General features: G+C 44.5%; 2 protein-coding genes across 3 annotated transcripts in view; one reads left to right on the forward strand and one right to left on the reverse strand.

The window, feature by feature from the left end:
- LOC130385623 (glycerophosphodiester phosphodiesterase domain-containing protein 5-like) lies at positions 1 to 21,107 on the forward strand. Of its 2 annotated transcripts, none has more exons than XM_056594238.1 (16): positions 1 to 558; positions 5,463 to 5,637; positions 10,720 to 10,823; positions 11,490 to 11,583; positions 11,901 to 11,960; positions 12,248 to 12,346; positions 12,799 to 12,892; positions 13,201 to 13,346; positions 13,687 to 13,769; positions 14,231 to 14,381; positions 15,605 to 15,835; positions 16,369 to 16,514; positions 16,998 to 17,145; positions 17,989 to 18,071; positions 19,137 to 19,249; positions 19,796 to 21,107. In XM_056594238.1, exons 2-16 carry the CDS (start codon positions 5,521 to 5,523, stop codon positions 19,879 to 19,881), a joined length of 1,755 nt encoding a protein of 584 aa, XP_056450213.1. In that variant the 5' UTR covers positions 1 to 558; positions 5,463 to 5,520; the 3' UTR covers positions 19,882 to 21,107. The 2 variants fall into 2 exon arrangements, with proteins under 2 accessions (XP_056450213.1, XP_056450214.1); XM_056594239.1 differs by having other exon boundaries at positions 15,605 to 15,826.
- Positions 20,884 to 25,683, reverse strand: part of LOC130386050 (SAM and SH3 domain-containing protein 1-like) — a 10,593-nt gene continuing 5,793 nt past the window's right edge. The window contains exons 7-12 of the mRNA XM_056594833.1: positions 24,888 to 25,352; positions 23,029 to 23,158; positions 22,326 to 22,477; positions 21,840 to 22,040; positions 21,435 to 21,585; positions 20,884 to 21,083 (exon numbers count right to left, since the gene is read on the reverse strand). Of these exons, the coding sequence (XP_056450808.1) occupies positions 20,899 to 21,083; positions 21,435 to 21,585; positions 21,840 to 22,040; positions 22,326 to 22,477; positions 23,029 to 23,158; positions 24,888 to 25,352 (1,284 nt within the window). The 3' untranslated portion in view covers positions 20,884 to 20,898. The remainder of the gene's footprint in view (positions 21,084 to 21,434; positions 21,586 to 21,839; positions 22,041 to 22,325; positions 22,478 to 23,028; positions 23,159 to 24,887; positions 25,353 to 25,683) is intronic.

The following is a 25,683-nucleotide window of genomic DNA, read 5'->3' on the forward strand; positions in this document are numbered from 1 at the left end:
TAGATGTTGACGCAAATTGGATGTCGTTTGAAGTCCACTTAATGCAACAGGAACGGGCTGCTTAATACAACGTGTAAACGGTACTTCTACCGTCCTTTGTGGACTTGGGTGTTTGACACTACACCTGCCAACGGCCCCTGTACTGTGGAGGAGAACGCCCTCCTCCACTCACTGTGTCAGACCACAGAGATATCGCCTCTTCAAGAGCTCCACCCACGCGTGTCAGAAGGATTAACGCTGGGGCTTTTTTTTTCGCCTAACACTTTTGCAAAGTATAATAACTAGGTGCTCCTCAATACAATTCAATACGAACACATTGATTATTGAAATGTAAGCGCACATTCCTTCGTCATTCGCCGCTGTAGTTTAAATTGAGTCAACTAATGTGTTCCGTTGGATTGTTGTCACGTCGCGGCGCTGAAACTTTAGAAGACCTTTTAAATTATATTTTTAAATTTAAACCCGGTGGAGGATTGTGTTTCGATTTGAATGGTAATGAAGAGCAAGAATTAAGCCGTTTTTAACAGCGTTCAGCAGAGACGCATTCGTGAAAATAAGGTGAGTGTGTGCGTGTATGCGTTTGTGCGTTTGTGTCTGGATGCGTGCGTGTGTATGTGTGTGTGCGTAGTTTATGGGATTACCTTCTAGTCCATCTGTGTTTCTGTCGTTTAGCATGGCCTACAGTGTTTGGTTTTGTATTGTCTGATGGATTTGTAGGTACACAGTTAACTATCAATATTAGCCTTCAGTTAATGGTTATATCTATAAAAATTGACATATGGTGATATTTTATACCTTGTCTTTCCAACGTATTGATCCATCCATCAACCATCATTCCTTCAGGCTAACTTATCTATCAGTCCTAATGGGTGTTTATTTTCACATCCAATCAAACCAATCGCACATAAATACATAGGCTACATTACCTTAGTTTGGAAAGCTAACAGAAATAGGCAAAAATGCATTTTAAGGTTCAATTTACTGGATCTAGTCTACTGTAACCATGGTAACACAATTATGGCTAGGGAGGTCATGCAACCCCAAAACCCCCAATATAACAATCGGAAGAAAATCCTTCATAAGGGATAAGGTTGTAACTTCAGTTTAATGGCATTAATGACATTAAATAAATTATACTCTGATTGGCTGATGGTTTTGTATTGTATGTGGAAAGTCCATTCTTAAAATTGTATTGGAGATTACATACATTTTCTGATCTATCTTAGTTAAGTGACTATGCTTACGACCATTTCAGACATTGTAAAGTTGCTTTCAACATCACATATGCCTATCTTATCCATCACCTTCGCTCTTAAGTAATTTGTGCACAACAGTCAATCATCTTGCTGATGATGTGCAGACAGGGTCAAGTATAATCACAGCAAGGGTTAAAACTTGATAAATTGATTTTGTAACACCATATCATGTATCAACTCCACACCCAATTTCAAAGAGCCAGACCTCTCAAATGGGCTTTACAATCTTTTGATTTATCGAAGAAAATATATAGTGTAGTTAAACCAGGTGATTAGAAACTGTTGAAAATGTGTAAAGGTGGAAAAAATATTCTCTCAATGATGCTTAGCACACAGTGCCAGAGCAAAGAGTGCCAGGAAAATGTTCATTCAACCCATAATGAATGAATGATTACTCCTTTATATATATACTTTTATGACGCAATGAATGAAGGGAAGAACCCAGAAAAAGGTGGCAATGATAAATATTATAAGCTAATTATAGAATGTGACATTTGCTCTGTGGGCTAAAGCCATTTACAAATGAGATGGCTGGGGTTTAATGGATTATTAAAATATTAACAAAGGCGGTCACATTAGTCACCGGAAACATGGAGATTTCTGGAGATGAACCAAACCGTACATTCTATTTTGGTAAGGCAGCGCTGCCTTTTTACTGAAGTTCTGGCAGATGAGATGGGTTGAACAGGAGGAAAGCTGAACCAATGACGAGATGGAGGTGCGATCGGTAGCTGGAACCTGACGAGACCGAAGAGTTCTGTTCGATAGGCTCAACCTTTCTCACAGGATGAAGTGTTGTGATTACTGATATCCTAAATGAATCGAGCAAAACTTTTCTCCTCCTCACAAGTATGGTCTTCCTTGCATATGCAAATTGAGGCTAATGAAAAGCATGTTGAAAAGCATATTACAACAATTTTTGGCAGGCAGCTCATCCACTACCACACTGGGAGCATCCAGTGATCCTTGCGAACCGTGCCATGGGATCTTTAGTGACTGACCACAGGACGCCAGGGCCTCAGTTTAACATGTGAAGACTGGTCTTCATGTCATTTTTAATTTGTTAATATAATACATTGTTTTTAATCTATAGAGGGAGGGTTTTGTGTCTTAGGCAGGTGCTTCAAATGCCCCGGTTTCGGTTGCTTTGTCTTATCAGATGTTTTCCCCATGCTCCCTGAAATTACTGAATCGCAAGGAAAAGCAAAAAGGATCCCTTTTTTTTAATGTTTTGCTGTGCGTCTTTGGGCAGCCACAGCTATACTTACCACCAGCGTAGGTAAGAATCTGTTTTGAATGTATTATGTTCTTCAAGGAAAGAGGGGTCGAATCCAAAGGAATAGCTTTCAAGAGACTTTATTTGTATAAAGTATTTTCGGTATGGTAAACTGATGCTCTGAAGTTAAGAGAGATTGAAGATGTGCCTTAGCACGTGCGAGAGTGTTCTCCTAGCTGGTCTAAGACTTTAGCCCACGAATGTCCTAGCGCTGCCTGGAGAGTTCTACCTGTCTCCAAGATGTGGAGGCTTTCTTATGGACTCGGAGGACCGGAAGACTTGGAGAAAACCGGTGGGACGTAATCCTCGGTTTTCCTCGCTTGGTCTGTGGTGCTGCCCTCTGTGGATAAAGTATCTATTGCAGCCTTCAGTAAGGCTCCCCTTGTGGCTATGTATGGTATTTACGGCTAATATGTTTGGTCTTCATTGGGTCTATGTGTGGGTAGCTTAGATTCTTAAAATACGTAACAAATGTTTTATTGGGAATTCTACATGAAGATTAACACCAGGACAGCCTTTCCCTTGAGAGTTTCAAAATCAATACACATCTAAGCCGATTGACAGGGTTTCAATTGATCAGCAAAATATGCAAGATTTACTATAGGTTTTGTCTTCCAACTTTCTTCCATGGAGTTTCTGCCACAGAAGTAAGAACTATAGTGATGTATATTTGAGCTGATACCCTCTCGCTGATTGTGGTAATGACACAGAACCACTGTTGTTGGTTCTATTTAACGGACGGGAAGTGGCCGCATGAAAATTTGTCTTTCGTTCTTTGGTTGGGTCTTTGATCCTTGGTTGGGTCCCGCTGCCGCAGCAGCCTATTCATTGGTCTCCTCTTGCAAAACTCATCTTGGAAAAGGATATTTCATTTCCTTATCGGTTATTCATTTTGATTTATGAATGATCGTAACACCGACTTCGCTCAGCATTCTTGGGGGATTCCAATTAGTGGTTTCCGTGTTAGACGCTGAGTCAAGCTTATCACAGCGATAAATTACATGGATTTATTCTTCCTGATTGAAATGATTCATGTCGCCACATTGTTCACACATCCCAGCATTTATTGTGCCAGCCATAGTCTTCCCTCAAATTGTCTTCAATGTCATTCATCAATGGTTTATAACCCGACAGACCCTGTATAAATGGGATTGCTGTCATTTATTTAAGCTGTAAATCACAGTTATCAATTACTCTTCCCTAATATGTTTTGTATCTGCCATTTAAAGGTTGCCATCTTTTTATTGTGGAATCATCAAACGAAAATCAACCTCTTGGAATGATTGTATAGAATAAAGCGTTTGTTTTTCTTTAATTTCAATGCTATTGCATCTGTTGAAAAAAAGGATCTCTTCTCGTTTCCTTATATGACCTGAAGGAGTGAACATTTACTTTAATTCTGGAAGTCTGTGTTTGCTAGCGAGGGGACTCTTTGACCCACATAGGCCCATTGGAGTTGACAGGGGCTGGGTCTCTGCTTAGACAGCTGCTCCAACGTTTTTTTTGTTTTTTTGGCCATTATGGCTCTATCTTTTTATCAAGTCAATCCAGCTTCTTCATGTTTTCTTGAAGAAGGTTGAAATGTTAAGTAACTGACTTCTTTGTAAACCAGGCTGGAGCAAATCACAAATTCCTTGAATTGACTGTCTGTCTCTGTCAGTTGATGTACTTCCAAAGGTTGATTATTTAGATGAGCTGCACAAGTTAAGGCTACAACAAACTTGCCATCTCCAGAAGAACTAGATTTTCTCAATTCAAAACGGCAACGTTCTTCTTCAGGAATAGTTGTTTTTCACCAGGGGAAACTTGTGGGATTATCTCTCCTCCCATGGTCATTTTTGTTCTTGCCGCCATGGTAACCGGCATTTTCTCCAGGCAACATGCTGGCCTTTCTCTACGCCTGCACCGCTGCCCGTCTAGCAACTCTTCTGGGGTTCTTAAACCCTGCAGATAGTGACCGACTGGCTCTGCGTGGACAGTAGAACTTATTATTTTCATAGGTTGAAAATGCCAAGAGATGTCAGACATGCTAAATAGCAGGTTGCCTATGCCTCTTTTATTGCAGCTGCTGCTACCCAAAACAAGGCTTGGGGCAGTCCACCTATTCATTTAGATTTTCATAATAATATGAAGAGATATTGTGATATGACTTAAAATATATATATTGGAAGAGCAACTGCATGGTAAACAATGTTCATGTGATACCTTGAAGTCCAGGGTAGAGGCAGGGCAAAGAAAACATGCTGGACTGTTCTTCGGACGCCTAAATTTTGACACACGAATATGAGGAAAGGCCAATGTCGAAGACAGAGAAACATTTTTCTCTGTTTGTGTTTAATCACGTGTACAACACTCAAAATAATAAAGGGAGAAACTTCAAAACAAGCTGTTAAGCTCATACACTGGCTCTTTATTGTTACTTTTTTGAAAATATGATGCAGACCAATTAGGTAGGTCAACAATTTTCAATAAGACCAATAGATGAACAGTTTTATTTGACAGTTGATCAATCTAGACCTTGATAAGGCAGAAAACTCAACAACATCATATCATGTCCTTCAAATGATATTTGCAACGTAGAAGTTTCTGTAATCTACCACTTTCTTCCCCAAGGGTTCCCTGTCTCGTCCATCTTTGACAGAATAGGTTATGTAATTAACCACTTTCCTTTCCTTGGGGTTCCCTATCCTGTTTGAGATGCTTACTGGACTGTCCTGTCAGGGATTCTGAGGCCTCCTTTGTGTGGGAACAGTTTTTATAATTAACTGATTTTTCCCCCCAAGTTCCCTTTTCCTGTGTGGGAATGTAAGGGAATAATTTTTGCATTCAACCATTTCCTTACCCTAGCATTCCCTGTCTTCTTTGTGGGTTTTGGAGTCCATCTTTGTGAGGGCATCGTTTTTGTAACGTAATGGTTTTCTTTCCTCCAGAGTTGCCTGTCCTGTGTGGGATGCTACTGGACTGGTGGCAGGTCGAGGCTGAAGGAGCATGGTGAAACACCAACCCTTGCAGGTCTATGAGAAGCAGGTGTTTGTGTCTTTTGTGACCGGAATCTACGGTTGCCGCTGGAAACGCTACCAACGCTCCCACGATGACAGCTCTAAGGTGAGAGAGTGAATCCAGATATAGGTACAGCTGTAGAGATGGTAAGGGAGAGAGTGAATCCAGATATAGGTACAGCTGTAGAGATGGTTAGGGAGAGAGTTGGGTTCAGTGAGGTTGGTTTTATGACCTTTTCTGTTACGATGGAAACTAAAGTTGTAAACTTTACACTGGACAAATATTGGTATATATAGTCAAAAGGATACTTTTTCTATTACATTCATATGTCTCCTCTACTAACCTCCCCTTTCTGATATCTATAGCCTCTTTGCACTCCTCTGTCCATTTATTTTTTTAGAAACTTGGTGGAACATAATTGTTTGTTTTGGTTAGTCCAATTTTGAGTCGCTGGTGACTCACTTGTGAGTCACTTCAGATTCAAGAGTCTGCTAAATAAATAACCAAATGTAGATTTACACTACAGCTCCTCAGATTGACCAAATAAAAAAGATATCAAAAGCAAAGTACTTGGGCCTCCTCCCATCCACTCCAGGTGCACCATGCCTGCACCATTGTTCCTTCATGTCTTCGCAAGCCAATATTTGAGCTAATTTAAGTTTATTTACATTGAAGAGTGGAGAAAGCAGCTTTACCTTAGTGGCGTGGAGAAAGCTAAGCCCCTGTGTTGAATTCAAGAGGGACGTGTGTGAAGTCCTGATTATGTGCCTTTTAACTCAAGTAATTGTTAATCGGACATGTCGTGCAGGTTTAGAGTGTTGGGATCGCAGATCCAGGAATTATTGGATATAAGATGTTAACCACTTTACCTTTTTTCTTATTAACTAATATACAGTAAATATATATTTTGTTCTAACCGTGTTATGCAGCAGCCACATCGTAGCCCTGAATTATACAAAAGTCTAGAATCTAAAGGGTATGGTAAGTGTCAACAGAGTGGCATTAAGCCTGCGTAGAGAAACTAATGTTGCTGGCCATGTAGGTCCTTTATCTTACACGAGGCCAGGGTAAATCTGCATCATACTGTTGAATCCTGTTCACCTTTTGGAAATAATTGAAGAATTTTCCATTTGTTTGGCTCTGTAAGCGCCCTAAAATAGGTCAGTCTTTGTCAAAGGAAGAACAGATCTGGACCAAGGCTCCGCCTGCCCACACAACCAAAAAGCGTTGCTATTAAGCGAGGCATTATTCAGCTCGGGTGAAAATCTAGATTTCAATTATTAGAAATGTGTGCAGGTCTCTTGTAAGAAGCTGGTGGCAGGCATTTTTACAACCCTCTGCCCGTAAATTTCCAAGAGAACTAACTATTTTCTCCCAAGTGTACTGAAAGACTGGGCACTATCTTTATCAGGCCCATTCAATGGTAGAGCACTATTGATGGGACATGACAGTAGTATAATCAGTGGAGTGTTGGGTTTTTCTCCAGGCCAGATGTCCAGCTGTGTTCAGACTGGGCATGCAGTACCAAACCCACCGTCAATCAGTTCTCTAAATACAAAGCGGGTCTGGCCCGGGATGACCCCATTCACCCAATGTGTCCCGGGCACTGATGATGTGTTAGGAGTAAAATGTCTGACTGCACTAGTGCCTCACGCTCTCTCTTTGTCATTTAAGGTATTGGCAGCCTCTTGTAGTATTAAACAGTTATAAAATAAATCTTAAATTCAAAGAAAGGGTTCAATTGATAAAAGACATCTTTCCTTGAATAGTTATATTTCAGTCCTTTTTTAGACTTTAATCATAAATAAAACATGTGACGGCCTCTCTCTTTCTGTCCGCTGCTGCTTTGCCTATATGTGCATGGAGCCAGTGGGCGGAGCTACGAGGGTCGTTAGCTGATGTGGTGCACCTGTGCAGGTTGGGCCTTATAAGGTGTACCACATCACCCATTCACTCTTTATTCCCACACTGGCAGTTTGGCTTCCGTTTTTTTCCCTTTTGGTTTGAGTTTGTGCTTTTTAAATGTGTTGGTAAGGTTTGCTTGTGTCTTTTGGGTGCAATGTAACGTTGCAGTCGGACAGTCCAAAAAGTTAGGTCATAACCTTTTACCTTAATGGGAAACGTCACAAGATCAAGGAAAGATGTTAAAAGGCATTCATAAGGACTGAGGAAAATACATTGGCGGTGCTAAGAGAATCCGACTGCACTAACCCTCAGCTACGGCATTGTGGACGGGGAGGGGGGGTCTGCCGTGGCTGGAACTAAAATAATCCCAAGGTCAACTACCAAAAGTGCATCTGAGATATTTTCGCCTGTGCGTTCTTCTAACCATACTGTTTCACGCAGGCTATATCAACATGGACAACACAGCGAAGAATTCTACTTTACTACTAGAATTGAAATAGAAGGGCTAGAATAGGAATACACGCTACCAATCACAAAGAGAAACAAAGTAGTTGTCCTGTTGATAATGGTTGCTCACGCTCACACACCTGCTACTCATATTTATGGACATAAATCCCAATTAGTAGGATTGTGTTCAAGTATTTGTCATGTTGATCGTTTGTTTTCGTGAATGGTTGAATAGTGAGTAGTTTTAGAGGTTCCTGCCGCAAGGAATTGTGGGCCGGCATTATCCCCTTTCCTTTGGTAACGGAGGGTTGAGTGTAACCTATGCTAAAGGAGATACGGAAAGGAGTATTGAAGCACCTTTCCTTAGCATTGAGAGAATTTAAACAGCTCTCATGTTTGGCCTCAGCTTTGTTAGGGCCCCCTGAACCAGGTTATAACATACAATTTATCCTGGCACATTTCCTATACCGTCAATCGACAAACAATCCATGTTTTTGCATGATAAGTGGACAGTGCTGTGTTCATTACTGTGTTATTAAGAAGTTGACAATGCTGTGTTCATAAGGGTGTTTTTAGTAGTTACGGTAAGTCGCTTAAACTTTGGATAAAAGCATCTGCTAATTACCCTAAATGTAAGTTGACCCGCGCTGTGTTCTTTAGTGTTTGTAAATGGAATCTAATTTTCCATATGCTCCCAAGTGATACAATGTGCAGATGACCATATGTACCGCTGTTTTTATAACTTTATTGCTTCTTGGTTTCTCAATGACTCTTTCGAGATAATTGTAGCTTGTATCAAAAACCTTGTCGCTTTATTTTATTATTTATGTATCAAATTATAAGCCAAAGTACATTTTATCTAATTAAGTTTACTGCCAAATCCCAGACCCAACTTAAAACTATTATTTTCTCCTCTGTACATGCCATGCCAAAATACTAATCTGCATGAGCGGATAATTACAGTGCCATGCAACTGTGAAACCTGTTTACATTGCTGTAACAAAAAGCTATATAATTATCATCTGAGTCAACAAATTAAATAAACGGGCCTAATTTGTCATAGGAATGTTTACCACCAAATGGAAAAGGCTCACTTATATTTGAATACATGCGTAACTTGCATCAATGGAGTGAAGGGAAAACGTTGTGTTTTAGCAGGCAAAGTCAAACGGCGTGTTCAGATTTAGGATGCATGTAGTTCAGTAGATGGCGGTTATTGAGGAGACGAAGAGATTGTGTTTACTCTCACTAAACAGATTGCTCTTCAAGGACTAACAACCTTGCTGCCAAAGCTTTTTATCTTTAATGACGTGGTGACCCCTACGCCAATGCAATATTGAACCCTATCAATCATGCTAGCCTTAAATCATGAAACACTCTTAAATCATGAATCATACAGAGTTTAGGTTAAATCAAAAACAAATCTATAAGCTAGGGAGCCAAGTAAAGTGTAGGGGCATTGAGTCATGCCGACTGTCCTCGCTGAAGGATTTAAGAGAAAACATGACTGAGGACCCGTAAACCAATCCAACTACGGCCAACTAATGAGGCGGTTTAAGCCTCATGCTTTCATCATGAAAATAAGAACAACTGCATGTAATGCCTTTCATCTGACTCCCTTCAGACTTTAGCATTAGATTCATGATCTACCAATGCAGTCATTTCATACCGCCTACGGCCACTTCAATTCAACCCCCCCCCCCTTCAATTTTCACGGTGGTGTTAGCCATGACTTCCTCACCTTCCAGGTGTCTAATATTAGCACTGTTGTAGAAGGGAGGACGCAAAGCTGATCAATGCTCAACGAGAGCTGATGAGGCCCTGCATACACGCATGCACACCAACACACACAAACAGACACAAACACGCACGCACACACGCACACACACACACACACACACACACACACACACACACGCGCACACACACACACACACACACACACACACACACACACACACACACGCGCGCGCGCACGCGCGCGCGCGCGCGCGCGCGCGCACACACACACACACACACACACACTCAGCTTGCTCCAGGTGGCATTAGCAACTAATCCTATCAATTACTGCAGGCACATGTCCTTGAGCCACTGCATATCCCAACTCACTGCTCTCCCAGCTCGACCCCATGGCTCTACACACCACAACAGACCATAGCTTTAAACAACATGATTTACTACCAAAAAACAAAATATTAATCCTTCCCAGTACTCTTTTTGTTGATACTGTAGGCTGGGTATGATAATTCTACCTCACTTAGATCAAATTAGATAAAATAAGATGGCATTGCTACCCTGGGTGAGAAGTGCGGCATGTGTTTTTATAGGGAGTTAATGTGCTATGATTATCCCCTTAATATCTTAACATTTGGGTTGAAGAGCACGCATTGTGAGAATCCTTATTGTGTAGCTGGTCATTTAACAGATGCTGTTGGCCAAACCAAGTAAATACAGATATATGTTGTTAATGACCAGGTAGAGATAAGGCATCTTGCTTGAGGATGCCTACCAGCAGACCGGAGAATCGATCCCTGTATTCTTTTCAGCTGGGTTTCGAGCGCCCTGACAAGATAATGCTAAAATACTGTTCTAATCTTAAAGGGGTGATATTTAGCCACCAGGTGAGTGAGTGTGATTATCCATCACAAGCCACCAAGCTTGTGATGTCTAATCACACTCAAACCTGGTGGCATAATATCCCCCCTTTAACCATAATGACATGTCTTTCGACGATGTTGCTCAACTCCTCAACATGACTTCATAACAAGGCCTCCTTGCAGTAAGTCTTGATGACATGATATTATGTGTGTTTGTTGTCGTGGTCGTGTGTCCAGTGGGAGTGCACGTGGACGGCCATGTTGTTCAGCTCCTTCCTGCTGCTGCTGTTCTGGGCCTACTTCTGGCTGGTGGCGCACAACGACTACAACCAGTTCAACTGGTGAGTCCAACAAAAACACATAATCTGCCTAGGTCGGTTCTTTACTGGTCCAGGGGAGGGGGAGAGGGCTTTGATACGTCCACGTACTCAAGTTAATGTATATTTTCCTTTGATTTGACCTTAATGGCATAGATAACCACCATATCAAATACTTAGATATTTTTTTTTATATTATTATTATTCATAAATACATAATTAATGATTGTAAATATTGAAGCTGTTTAGGCAGGTTCAGGACGTTTCCAACAGTTGACTGACCCCCTCCTTCCCTCTCCCTTCCCTCCCTCCCCACCCCCTTCCCTCCCCTCCCTTCCCACCCTCCCCCTTCCCTCCCCTCCCTTCCCTCCCTCCCCACCCCCTTCCCTCCCCTCCCCTCCCTTCCCACCCTCCCTCTTCCCTCCCCTCCCTTCCCTCCCTTCCCTCCCCTCCCCTCCCTTCCCTCCCTCCCCACCCCCTTCCCTCCCCTCCCCTCCCTTCCCACCCTCCCTCTTCCCTCCCCTCCCTTCCCTCCCTTCCCTCCCCTCCCCTCCCTTCCCTCCCCTCCCCTCCCTTCCCACCCTCCCTTCCCTCCCCTCCCTTCCCTCCATCTCCCTTCCCACCCTCCCTTCCCTCCCTTCCCTCCCCTCCCCTCCCTTCCCACCCTCTACCCTCCCCTCCCTTCTGCAGGTTGCTGTACAACCGCTCCGGAGAGTGGCGAGATGACACCTTTCTCATCCTGGCCTACAGTGTTGTTGGGTTCAGCTACGTCTCTATCCTAACGGTAATACCACACACACTCAGCAGACGCCTTTATCACAAGCACATTACAGTGACTATTGCAGGTTAAATAGATTCAAATAGATCCTCAGCGGAATCGTGTGATTGGTGCTCTCACTTCTCACGTGAAAGAGTCCTACGTCAGACAGACGTAACCCTTTCTGTGCCTCTCCTTGCAATGGTACTGCTTTGATTCACAACACAGCCATACCAGCAGTGACCCAGAATTGTAACTAACTAACTAATTACATTTATATTGGCGATGCTCAAGGTATCACCTCACTGAAACAAACTGTCTGTATACTTTTGCTATCCTTCCAGATTCTAGCATGCTTCCATATTTCCTTGGGCCAGCAGCTCAACCTCTACTGGGTGCATAAGGTACTTCAATGATCTGTCCTTCAGACCGTGACATTTACCTTTCATTATTCCATTAGATGTTAATTAAATACTCTTCAGCACTCTCTCATTGGTGATCTCTTTCTTCCTCTTTTGCTCTCTGTTTCTCTCTCTGTTTCTCTGTTTCTCTCTCTCTCTCTCTCTCTCTCTCTCTCTCTCTCTCTCTCTCTCTCTCTCTCTCCTCTCTCTCTCTCTCTCTCTCCCTCTCTCTCTCTCTCTCTCTCTCTCTCCTCTCTCTCTCTCTCTCTCTCTCTCTCTTGTGGCAATAGGTGGGCGTTCTAGTCACGCTGCTCACCACCATCTCAGGGGTGGTTACCGTGGACGATGTGTGGGGCGAGGAGTGGGCCATCTTGCTCATATCTCTGCAGGTCAGTCCGATGAAAACATAAAAAACCTCTAATGTCACTCAGCAGACCCTCGTCAACATTATAAATACAAGTCAAGTGAAAAGACTCAACCTTATTGACGGAACTTAGTTACGACTAATAAACTACAGACGTTTGGGTAACACCTTACAATAAGGGTGCATTACTTGACAATTAATTAACATTAGTTAAAGCAGTAATTAGCATTATTATTTAACATTAGAATAGGGGTTAGGGTTAGCGTTAGGTTTAGGGTAATCCTATTAAATAATATATTAGTCAATACCATAGTTAAAATGAACACCAATAGTAAATGATTACTAGACCAATAGTTCATTGTTAATTAAGTAGTAGAAATAGTTAGTAAATGCTTATTACCGCAATAACTCATTACATACAGTTCAATCCACACCAATCCATCCCTGTTTACCTGTGTTTACCTTTCATGCCTCCAGTCCACAGCACCTTTCCTGCACCTTGGAGCCCTGGCCGTGTTCACGGCGCTGGGCTGGCTGGTGGCGGGGTACGTGGTCCGCAGGGAGAGGTCCAGTAAGTGTGTTATGGGTCTCCATTTCAAGTACCGTTCATCTACGTGTTCTTCGTGTGTTAAACATACCCTCTTGTGGCAAAGCTCTGGTGTTTTGGTGGTGTGACTTTATTATAACTTTACTTTACTTACCTTTCAGTTTCATTTTCACTCTATTAACCGTTAATTAATAACAATTAAAACAACGTATCGTTTAAATAAGTATTATCATTTATTTGGGTGACGACCTTACTCAGCCTCCTGCTCCTCCTCTTCCTCCTCCTCCTCCTCCTCTGGCTCCACCTCCTCACTCCCCCCCAAACCCCGCCAGACTTCCAGGTGATGGTGCTGCTGATCTACGTGGTGCTCCTCCTGCTGATCTACCTGGCTCCGCTCACCTTCAGGTGCCCCTGCGTCATGAATAGCCACAGCCTGGCCCCGCGGCCCGAGATCATCGGCCGACGGGGCGCTCCCATGGTGAGCCCAGAACGGCCCGGCTCTCTGTGGTCCTGTGGTGGTACGCTGATACTAGGGGTAGCATAGGGTGCTCAGTGGCCCAGGGTCCCGGCAGAAGGGTTCAGGCACGTCGCTAAATAGAACAACTCTGTTTTATTAGATATGTTTCTAAACTGATGAATGTTGAAATGCCTATTTTGAGAAATACAATTTCATAAAATATGTTTTTTTTTTTTTTTTTTTTACAGATTTTTTAACTGATTTAACTGTATTTTTATTTTATTTATTATAGATATTATTAAAACGTGTGCCAGTAACCTCCTTTCACGTGTGTGTGTGTGTGTGTGTGTGTTGCCTCCAGCTGGCTCCAGAGAACACCATGGTGTCCTTCAACAGAGCCCTGCAGCAGGGGGTGAGCTCCCTGCAAGCGGACGTCACCATCAGGTCAGCGGGCCCCCCATTAACAACACCATAACAACACCATCAATAACACCGTAACCACAGCGTAATCCGGCCTGGTTCAACAGCCAGGGGTGAACTCCAGACAAGGGCAGCGTTATTATTCATGTCAGTAGAATGCAACACCTTGTCGGCCCTTAATGAAGGTAGTAATTCATAATAGTGATGAATAATGTCATTAATAACCACCAATAATTAAGTCAAGATAATTTGGCTTTAATGCATGATGCCGTAGCGACGATGTCCAGCTTGATGAGGTTTTGATAACCAGGCAAAACATCGATCTCTTCTTCTCCTATTAAAATCAGATCAGATCAATGCGTTCATTTTCTCTTTTATCAGATCAGAAGGCTGCTGCTAATGTCAATTATCGCCTAATCAGCCGAACCATCCTTCCTAACAACGGATCATTGCTATCTAATACCGTGATGCTGCGTGTCCCGCAGTGAGGACGGCGTGCCCTTCCTGATGCGGGACGACACCCTGCGGAGAACAACGGACGTGGGCAAGGTGTTCCCGTCCCGGCAGCACGACGACGCCTCCTCCTTCAACTGGACCGACCTCCGCGCTCTGAACGCAGGACAGTGGTTCCTGGAGGTACACTCACTCATCCTGTCCCCCTATCCTCTGGAGAGAGCCCCCTCTCTTTTGCATCTGCCCTGTGATGCATGTTCATTATTCTGTCTTATTAGGTCATTGACTAGACACCTTTATTTGAGGCCTCACACAGTGGCTGGTCAGGTCAGGTCAATTATATTTGTATTGCTCAGTCTCTGGCTTGACAGATCATATATTGATGACAGCCCCTTACCCCCAAAGGGTGAGCAAAACTCCCTTCATTATCAAAGCGTCAGGGGTGTCCAGGCACCCAGTCCCCAACACAGCAACACACTAAAACTGAGACAGTATTTAATGGTTCTAGTTAGGAGTCTTGCAGTGTGGAAATGGTCCAACAGAGAACATAGTGATCTAGTTTAGAATAAACGCGTGGATGAGTGTCTCTGCTTCCGCTGTGGATAACGTTACATAACTGAATCCAACATTAATTATAGAGAGCTTTTCGTGGAAAACTACAATACAAAATGCTTCAAAAGTTGAACTACCCATACAGATAAGATATCACATTGAAACTGATATCCTCAGGTTTTTTGTATTCATTCAAGTGAGCCATTTCATAATTTGTATGATTGATGAGCAGGAAAAGAAAGCAGGTTCAAATCTTATTTTCTTTCCTTCCTTCTTTGTTTCTTTGTTTCTTTTCCTCTCTCTCTCTTTTTTCTTTCTCTCTCTTTCGGTGTCTCTCTCCCTCTCTGTGTGTGTCTCCCCCCCCTCTCTCGGTGTCTCTCTCCTTGCCTCTCTCTGTGTGTCTCTCCCCCCCCCTCTCTCTTCTGTGTCTCTCTCTCCCTCTCTGGGCCTCTCTCCCCCCTCCCTCTGTGTGTTTCCCCCCCCTCTTTCTGTGTGTCTCTCTCCCTCTCTGGGTCTCTCTCTCCCTCTCTGGATCTCTCTCCCCCTCTGTGTGTGTTTCTCTCCCCCCCTCTCTCTGTGTGTCTCTCCCCCTCTCTGTGTGTCTCTCTCCCCCCTCTCTGGATCTCTCTCCCCCTCTCTCTGTGTCTCTCTCCCCCTCTCTGGATCTCTCTCCCCCTCTCTCTGTGTCTCTCCCCCTCTCTCTGTGTCTCTCTCCCTCTCTGTGTCTCTCTCCCTCTCTGGGTGTCTCTCTCCCTCTCTGGATCTCTCTCCCCCTCTCTCTGTGTCTCTCCCCCTCTCTCTGTGTCTCTCTCCCCCTCTGGGTCTCTCCCCCCCTCTCTCTCCCTCACTGTCAGAGCGACCCCTACTGGACGGCGGACTCCCTGTCAGCCAAGGAGCGCGGCCGCGCGGGGAACCAGACGGTGTGCCCCCTGGTGGAGATGCTGCGCCTGGCGGCCCGCGCCAACCGCTCGGCCCTGCTCAACGTGCGCCGCCCGCCCCCCCAGCACCCGCGCCACCGCAGCTGGTTCATGGACACCCTCTGGGTCATCCAGCGCTCCGGCATCCCCCAGAAGAGGGTGAGGATTGTAGGTCCATCCCTCCCCCTCTATTACACACATAACACATAATGGCTGCTTTGGGTGTGTCTGCTCTGTTGGGGTCTCTGTGTCATTTATGTACATGGGGGCTTCCAGTTCCCTCCCAGGGATTGACAAAGTGTATTTAACCATATCTTATTTATACCGCTTTTCCTCATAGGACGTGTTTTAATGACGATTTTCGCTTGTCAAGGCGAATAGGATTGGTAATTAAGGGTTTGTTGTATTATTAGTAAAACTGCAAATGCTGGAAATATTTCCAGTTTGCTGTCTCAGTAGTTGCAAATGTATAATGTGTGAAATCATTCGGATCTCAGGACCGCAAACTAAGCAGTGCTAACTAACCATACCAACCAGATTAACGTCATATATTTGGATTATAACTCTGTGATCAGCTAGACTTGTGAGAGCTCCCAGAGGACTCTAAAAAAAGTCACACATACTTCTCCCTTCTTTATTTTCCGCCCTCATCGGTAACACACCATGTCCCGGTGCTTGACGACACCATCTGCTGTCCCCAGGTGACGTGGACCCCCGACACGGACCGGGGGCGCGTGCGGGGGCTGCAGCAGGCCGCGGACGAGATGCTGTCGCTGGAGGAGATGAGGCAGAGGGGAGTCAGCAGTCTGACGCTGCACTACAGCAAGGCCAGCCACAGAGAGCTGCAGTAAGACCGTCCACACAGCCTCGGAGGCATGCAGGGCCCTGTTTCATGGACCGTCCGAAGTACTTGAGTTAATTACAGTGTTTAAAGTGAGATGATCTTCTGCCATTGGAGGGAATCCACTTCTCCCTGCCTTTTAAAAAATATAAACATTAGCAATGACTACATGATTAACCGGAGCACACGACCCATTAAGGATGCCTGTTTACCAGTTAATTGACCAAACCAATTAATCGATCAATTAAAAGGTAGCCAAAGAGTAAAAATCAACCGCCAGAATCGTTATTATCTCCCTCTCCCTCGCCTGATCAGGTCACATTAAACGGAACCAGATTGAACCAATCAGAGAGTGCGCCGCTAAGACCCTGTGTGCACCGCAGCATCCGATGAATTTGATTTTGTTTTGCTAGCTTTTTTTCTTAAGTCAGCCTAAAACACCAGCAGACTGTACTGGCGTGATGCTATGCTTCCCGCCCCGCCGCCCAGGGAGTACCTGGCCAACAACGTGAGTGTGACGGTGTACCCGGTGAACGAGGCCTGGCTCTACTCCCTCCTGTGGTGCAGCGGGGTGCCTTCTGTCTCCTCCGACGCCCCCCAGGACCTCCGCAAGGTGCCTTACCCCATCTGGCTCATGGTAAACAACACGCACAGCCGCACACGGGCACGCGCACGCACCCTCACACACAGACGCACCTTCACACGTGCACACACCTTTACATGCGCACGCACACACACACACACACACACACACACACACACCTTCACACACACACACACACACACACACACACACACACACACACACACACACACACACACACACACACACACACACACACCTTCACACACACACACACACACACACACACACACACACACACACACACACACACCTTCTCACACACACACACACACACACACACACACACATACACACCTTCACACACGCATGCAAACACACACACGCACACACCTTCACACACGCACAAACACACACACACACAAACACACACCTTCCCACACACACACACACACACACACAAACACACGCACACACATGCACAACTCAACATGCAAGGTCATGCAGAAAGGCAGAGACAGAGAGAGAGCAAGATATTCAAATTGTAATTCAAATGGGCATTATCATATATAGAGCTTGTGGTTTTGCCCCTTGAACGCACCTTGAACTCATCTTGACGTTGGGCTATATTTTTGAACAACGTGCTTTCTAAAACAAAGAGTGAATTAGGGGGAATCAACCGTCAAAATGACAGTAGGTCCATGGAGCTTGACAACTTGGAAAGAAATGTCTTTATGATATACATTTTGAAGTATTGCTCTAGTCAGAGAGCTATGCTATCTGGAGGGGCAACAGCAAATTCATATAACCGGGGGATTATGGTCCCCTCACCACCCCATAAACCCCACTGGTGTGTGAGCTGATAATCTGTTTGTTTTTCTCCCTCTTGTCTCCCAGAGCCAGAGTGCTTACTGCTTTATCTGGATCACGTCGGATCTGGTGTCCATCGCCGTCGTGCTGGTGATTTTCTCCTTCCAAAAGTAAGCTGGAGGCTCCCCTCTCCACACTCCACACCACCAGATAGCGGTCACGGTGTCGGCCCCTGGCCTCGTTCAAGTCTGTCTGCTCCTGCATTCACTGATCGTTCTGCCTTTGATTTGATTTTTTCTGTTCTTCTCTTCTTCACCTCACTCCCTGTTTGTCACATGCTCCGTTTTTTTCTTCATCCCCATCTTTCTGACTCTCTCTCTCTCTCTCTCTCTCTCTCTCTCTCTCTCTTATTTTGTTCTTTCTATCTTTCTTTACCCTATTCCTCTGTGCTTTGCCTGTCAGCTATCATATGATCAGGTAACTGCTTTCTTTTCTCGCCGTCTCGTCTTTCTTCCTTGGTGCTCGGTGCTGCGCCCCATCACACCCCCACCTTATCCCCCCCCCCCCCCCCCGACCCCTGTATTCTAGTGATCCAGCTCTTGCTTTAGCACTCCGCTGTGCCGTGGTGCGGTGTTGTTCCTGGGTCTCAGATCATCTCAACACTATGAAAGCTTACAGTAGAAACATTGTTCACATGTTAAATGTTCTTCTAGTGTTGTCACCAGTGTTTTCAAAACGGCGTCCATCGACACTATAACACATTTTTGACGTTTCATGTAGTCTCTTGGAACACTTCAGCCAGCCACTGATGTCTCGGTCACGCACAAACACAATCGTGCGTCATCTTTTTTGGCATCATACTTCAGATCAGTCCTCTTTTGGACGTTTTCAAAACACACACACACACGTTACAGTGGTGGAAAATGTTGAATGAAAGGTTTCTGCTTATGTTTTTACATTTATGTTACTTGAATTACGTGGATATGACCTCAGTATCCAGACCTCCCCCACCACCACTAACATCCTAGCTCCACCCCCCCCCCCAACTCTGAATTTTATTGCATTGTAAGAAACTCCTGTAGGAACATGCAGTGTGATGACAATTGTTGTAACGATGACACAGATCTGTGGTGTAGTGTTTCACTGGTGTATTTTGTGTCATGCTCCACGTGTTGTGTTGCATTGCGTGCGTGTGTGTGTGTGTGTGTGTGTGTGTGTGTGTGTTTGTCTGGCAGATGGAAGATGAGTGGCATGCAGAACTACAACCCGGAGCACATCATGCTGAGCGCCGTGACGCGCCGGGCCAGTCGAGACGTCAACGTCATGAAGGAGAAGCTCATCTTCTCAGGTACGCCTTTTTATTTTTACTAATCCAATTACCGGTAGTTAGCCCTCTGTTGGCCATTAGGGATTCTAATGCTATTCTAGTCCTCACAATGTATTTAATGTATCCATGTTGAATGTAGCTTTTAAATGTGTAGTGTCTAATATGGACTCTAGCATTAACGCTGGCATTTACCTACCACTAGAGGGCGGAATGTACACCCCGATGCAATATTGTAAGCAGACTGACAGCACCACTTCCTCCATGTTTATCTCCTAGACTCAAACTTGCAAGACCTTAAACTTACTGCATGCATAACAGCTTCTAATAAGTAAGATCTATTCGAAATTAAACAAAATATGAGCTTCCACACGTTAGGTGCAGACTTGCTGAAACTAAGACACAGAGGCAGCAGTTGTTTCTTTAAATAATTAATTAAATTAAGTATCATAGAGTGATGAAGTCACCACGAGGCCCTATCATAGCGAATGTTTGTTCAAGCGAGCCGCGTCATTCAGGACTATTTAATATTGATGGTGTTAAAAATATCATATCTCATTTCCATTCCAGAACTCAACAATGGGCTGAATAGCACGGAGGATCTGTCCCTCAACCTGGAGAATGGCTATGCTAGCTACTCATGTGGTGGCCACTGAATATATCAAACCAGAGGAAGAAATGCTACTTTCATGGCATTGTATTAAGGTTACTTGAATAGGATTTAACTGATACCTTGTCTGTTTAGAGATTTCTAACTGCCCAAAACCTGGCTTTGTACCAGGTTATGCTGTCTTGACTGGCTTGTGTACATTGTAATGGCGACTTTAAATGTAAGCTCAGTTATAAGGACTGTAATTACTTCTGTTATTTAATGCGATCCTTCACGCTTTTCATATCGAGTATTGCTACAAGCTGTACAGTTCATGGTTCAATAAAAGTAAATAGGTCATGTATGTTGATTCTTAGAGACTTTAAATGGATTGAGCTAGTCACACTCTGCTTTGCAGTTCTACATAAGTTTAGGTAGGAGGTTAGAGAGAAATTTTACAATAGGGTTTACCAGTAGAGTAATCAACGAAAAACCTATCAATTTGTGCTCGCTTGAGTGACCCTTACAGATGCTTTATATCAGTGTTGGTTCGCTACATTTTCCCATGTCACCTATTTTGCTATTGTTTTTATAACAGAATGAAGGCATTGCATATCGCTCCGTATTTCAAATCAATGTAAATATTCCTGTGTATTTTTAATGTTTCCCTCTAAGAGGATTTTCATGGCTTGGATTTATGCATTTATGCTAACTTTGTTGACACATTTTGATGTGAATGTCGAAGATAGTGATGGCGGTATTATTTGATCAATCCATAGCCATGACATTTCAGTTAAAAATGTTGGCCTCTGTTCTCTTATGCCATGACCAGTTCATATAGTGAATGTTACATATTTTAACTTTCACAAGGCTGCCTTCTTAAATGAATTCTTAGGATGTTGTAAAAGTTTGTATTTTAGTCCAATAAAAGAGGTACTGTATTTATATATATATTTTATGTTGTTAAACTGGAAAACTAATAATTAAAAGTGTTTTTGTGTAAGTAAAGATTTATTCACACATCATTTTAAAGACATAATGAAAACAGCATACTGCCTTATGTATCTACAAAGCATAGTTTATTTCACACCGCTGATATCTGATCCAGTGTCGGAGAAGAAATGTTGAGGAAGTTTATCTCTGAGTCGTCTCTGCCGTTATCAGAGCAGTCTGAAGGCATGTGGCATCCAGAGTCCCGGGGCCGGGACTCTACATCCATCATGCTCCTCTCACTGGGGGTCTCAGAACCCTGGTGCCGTTCACGACCACCTGTCAGGACGACAACAGAACACATTTGTTCCTGTGTGCTGTCAATGCGGACAATAACTGAGCATGCTCTTGTATTGACCCTGGTTTGATTGCGACGTGTCGCCCTATGCTGGGTGTCATTCCCTCTGCCTTTCAACCTGTTTTCCCGGCCAGATTGTATCTTGCAGATCCCAGATTGTCTCTACCTGGGCCCAGCTACAGCATCCGCTATAGGGAGTAAACCCTGTCCTTGTTAGTCGATCCCTAGACGGCATCACTGCCTTCACATCCCATATCCGACCTGTACAAACACATTAATTGAGTCTTCCAGTCGGTTTTCTTCCAGTGAGTGTGATTTCTACCATGACTCACGTTGTGGTTCTTGTAACGACTCTGCGGCGGCGAGCAACCGACGTCTGTTATCTGGACAGATCTCGTTCAGCTCGGCCGGGTGGCGATCCCTCAGCCTCGCCAGGTCCTCTACCTCTTGGTGACCATGAAGACGAAGGATGCTGCTGCACTCCTGTTCCAACAAAAACAAAAACTACTTAAGAGAAATTCTATAGAACTAATTCTATTCATGCCCAATAGCGATCTAGGTGGGTGTCCTTGGAAACATGGTTGCACAGCACCAAAGTGCGACAGTGTCATCCCCACCTGGGCGTCACTATTGAAAGCACCGTCTGCTAAATGACTAAAGGTGAAGGTAAACAATAATGATCTTCAGTACCTTCAGTACTAGTACTACAACTGGCCTCTATTATTCGTGAGACCTACCCCCAAGCTGTGCTGCTTCAGCAGCTCCTCCAGACTGTCCGGTCTGGGTTTGGAGCCCGGTCTATGGCTCAGGCACTTCTCGGACCCCCTGTCCTCCAGGATGTCCACGTAGACAAACTTGAAGCTTCCTATATTGCCGTTCAACATTCCTCTCCATATGCCCATGGTGGGTTTGGCGATCACGTCGATCACATCTCCCACCTGAGCGAGGGGAACAGAGGTGTTGCCAGAGGGCTTGTTGGTGGCCTCAAAACACTTTATATCATGTTGAATTATATCCCCATCCTACTTGCTCATTGTTATGTTGGCTCAGTTCATGAGCCATCACAAGCCCTTTATTAAAACCGACCCTCTTGTGACATCACACATGGGAGGGTTGTACGATTGATGGATCACCCTACCAGTTACTGGGATATTCCACTTGGGTAGGCGGAACCATTAGCTTGCATTCAGATCCAAAGACATTTCGGTGGGCGGAAGGCTTACCTTGAGCCTCAGCGACTCCATGTCATACGGACTGGGCACGAAGTCGGTGTGGACCCTGGCTCGGGCGCAGGAGCGCGCCGGGGGAAGTAGGTCCTCCTCGGCCCTCAGACTGTTTCTGTTGCTGGAGCAGATGGAGCCGCTGGTGACGCCGCCTGGCGGAGGAACACATTGGACAAATACGGACGAGGAAGACTTCAGTGATAACTAAAGGGCCTATTTGACCTCCATTTCTGACGATGATTAGCCATTACATTCAATTCCTTTAATTTAACTAATTTCAAAATGTACCCTTTAGTGATATCCCGCGTGGGACTGTCCAGCCATTTGAAGTAGCTTGTTATGGCTAACCAATCGTTTAATAACACTTGGGGGGGCCATTTCAGTCAATCAGAAGCAGGCAGTGTATCAGGTATTGTAAGCCAAAACCTTCCTGAGGTTCTAGTTTATTTGGGTCATAAATAATCTACTATTCATTTTGTAATAAAGTGCCAAATTTGGTACATACAGTATATAGCTTCATATATTTAGAAGAAATCTGGATATTGTTTGGCGTTAAGTTAATAGAATCCCTTTTCTGATTGTTAATATTAGGTCCATAAGATGGATAAAGTCCACCTTGTAAGGCCTTACGTTATTAGCATTGATTGGCAGGACTGCTAACTGGCTGTGTGCCTTAAGGCACACGGAGCATGAAGGAGCTTACTGGAAGAGCTTTGTCCACTGTTGAGACTGTCCAGGCTTTCTGACAGGTTACTGGAACGCCTCTGCTGTCCTCCAGGTGACACATGAACCCTGCTGACCTGGTCCTGGCTCCTGGCCCTCTGCTCCCCACTCTGTGTTAAAACAAACCAGATAGGATTATTATACCGTTCTTTCTTTCTTACTTCATTTCTCTATCCTGCCATCACCCAACATCGTGACTCTTCCACTAAGGACATTGAAATTAATATAATGGAATCCGGCCAATCAGAGAGCTGTCTGGGGTGACCTGTTGGATTGTTGTGGTTACCTAGGGTGCCCTGGTTTAAACAGGGACACACACATTCTTCCGGGAAACACACATTCTCCTCTAGCCAGCAAAATCCGGAATTAGGATGGAGTCTCTTAGCTCCTTTTAGCTGAGGGCCAAAGATTGGTTTGGTGTGTGCTGAACCTCTCCTTATAGCCATCAGTCCCCAATGCCTGCATCCTTGAGCAAAATCATACGCCTATCCTTCTTTCTCTTCAATGTAAATTACTTTGAATTACAGCATCTTCAATTGACATAATTAATAGCAATATAATAATAATAATAATAGCCAACATTTGTTAGCCAACTGTCTGATGAAGGCTCTGTGATTGTGAACATTCTACTGCTTCTCATTTATTCTCCTAATACATTTATTCTCTTCCTGGCCCTCATCACTGTCCTCTAAACATTTTTGTGGAACAGCCATCATTCCCCTCCTCAGATTGCTACCTACGTCCGGGACTCGACTCTTCACCCGTTTAACAAAACAGAAAGGCCTGTTAACGTTACCCACTGTCACACATTAGGGTCAATTTATTCCTTCATAACTTTGCTTTAACGCATGACTTCCCCTCTGACTTTTACCATGGAGGGGCCATTCCCGGGCCTTATTTGTGCCACGTGGTATCCGAGGGCACCGGATCGTCCCGATCTCAGTGTGTGCCGTGGGAGGAGGGGGTGAAAATGTGCTGCTGAATGGTGACAGATGGGTGCAGTATAGCGGCCTACTACTGTGTTTATGTCTGCCCCACGTGGAGCAACAACACAAACACAAACAAGCACAGATGGGAGCGTTAGTTTAGTGTCCCGCACCAGATTTATTTCTGCTTGCTTTATTTGTCCTTTTCTGTTTCTTTCTTTCTTTTTCTTTCTTTCCTTCTCACTTATTTATCTCCCTGTTCTAAGTCAGTTTGTTTCTTATATTTGTGTGTTCTTGAGTTAGCATTACGCATCTTGCCGAGTTAAAGAGAAAAAGATGGTGCCAGATTATGGCTGTCGTTGTGATTGTAATTGTTTGGTAATTTCCTCGGCCACCTGTCATCTCCTGGTCTGCTGCAGCACCACAACGCTGTAATTGAACAAGATAATCAGCGTTCCTGTGTAAGCGCCCATCAAGGCGGACAAGACACTGCATTGAAGCAATGAAGCGTTTCTTTCAGGGGCAGGTCGTTAGATTTAATTTTAGCGGTCATCCAGGGCCCAGAATGGACCGGCTGTTACATTAACTCTTGGCTCACCTCCCAACACTGACCAGAGGGCCGTTAGAGAGACTACCCTCAAAGAGCCCTGCTGTGGGGCTGCCATGGTAACGCACTATTGTTTTAAAGGACGGGAACAAGCACAATATGTACCTTTCTAACAAGCTACGTAATTTCAACCTAAATCCCATATTACACCCTGGGTGCATCAGACCACAATAGCACATTATTAGAGTGCCTACTTTTTTTTTGATTAAGTGATTAAGTAAAGTTGTGATAGTAAAGTTGTAACTGTTTATAACGACACTTATAACAATAATAATCATAATCAGACAATAGCGCAGCCTAGCTTACAGGGGACTCCGCAGCGTCTTCTTCATCTCTCAGGGACGGACGAGCCGGTGATGGAGAAGATCCTTTAGCTGCTCGTTGGCTCTTCTGAACGCCTGCTACCCCCTCACTCGGATCCCACTGTGCAATCCTGGACACTAGGGCCCCGTGATAGACGTAGTCCCAGGGCTCAGGGGGAACTCGGTGTTGTGTTGTGGTGTGGACGGAGGCTGCTGTCCCCGTCTGGGGAGGATCCCCGGGACTCCAGTAGTGACAGGGAGGACCACCTCTCTTCTTCAGTCTCCCTCCTCCATCTCCTTCATCCTCTTCTTGTTCCCGTCTCTCTTCCTCGTCTCCAACCCTACCCTTTTTGTGTTTACCTTGGCTTGGAGGCCGTTGCCCCGGCAATGGAGTAGAGTGTCTCCCGCTCCGTCTGACCAATCCCATGCAAGACATGAGGGGGCTGTCGGCGGACGACGCCGCGGTTTTCTTCAAGTCTTCCAAAGACAAGAAGGAAGATTTTAAGTTTTGCACATTTCTTTTGCTATTTTTTCTCTAGGTAATTGGCCACAATGAGTCACCCTCACCCTTTGACTCGTTCTTTCCTCTCCCTGCTTCTCTCTTACTGGCCTTCTTGACAAGTAACAACCGGTGAAATCTTTTTTGCTTTCTGTGTGGTTCCGCTGTCCGAAGATCACGTTCCGCACTCTGTAACTGAGAGAATGAATGATCATTCAAAAAATGATATTTTTAGACAGTGAAATCAAAAAGTGAGACCGTCCAAGCGTATCCAAACCATTCATTGCAGTTATTATTTGTC

This window comes from Gadus chalcogrammus, chromosome 7 (assembly GCF_026213295.1).
Source record: "Gadus chalcogrammus isolate NIFS_2021 chromosome 7, NIFS_Gcha_1.0, whole genome shotgun sequence".
Lineage (NCBI taxonomy): Eukaryota > Metazoa > Chordata > Actinopteri > Gadiformes > Gadidae > Gadus > Gadus chalcogrammus.

Bases quoted from the DNA above. Each gene is read 5' to 3' on its own strand.
- LOC130385623 (XM_056594238.1), top strand. From the start codon at position 5,521: ATGGTGAAACACCAACCCTTGCAGGTCTATGAGAAGCAGGTGTTTGTG. The intron at 14,382-15,604 runs GTACACTCACTC...CCTCACTGTCAG, and splicing joins CAGGACAGTGGTTCCTGGAG to AGCGACCCCTACTGGACGGC. The intron at 17,146-17,988 runs GTAAACAACACG...CTTGTCTCCCAG, and splicing joins CTTACCCCATCTGGCTCATG to AGCCAGAGTGCTTACTGCTT.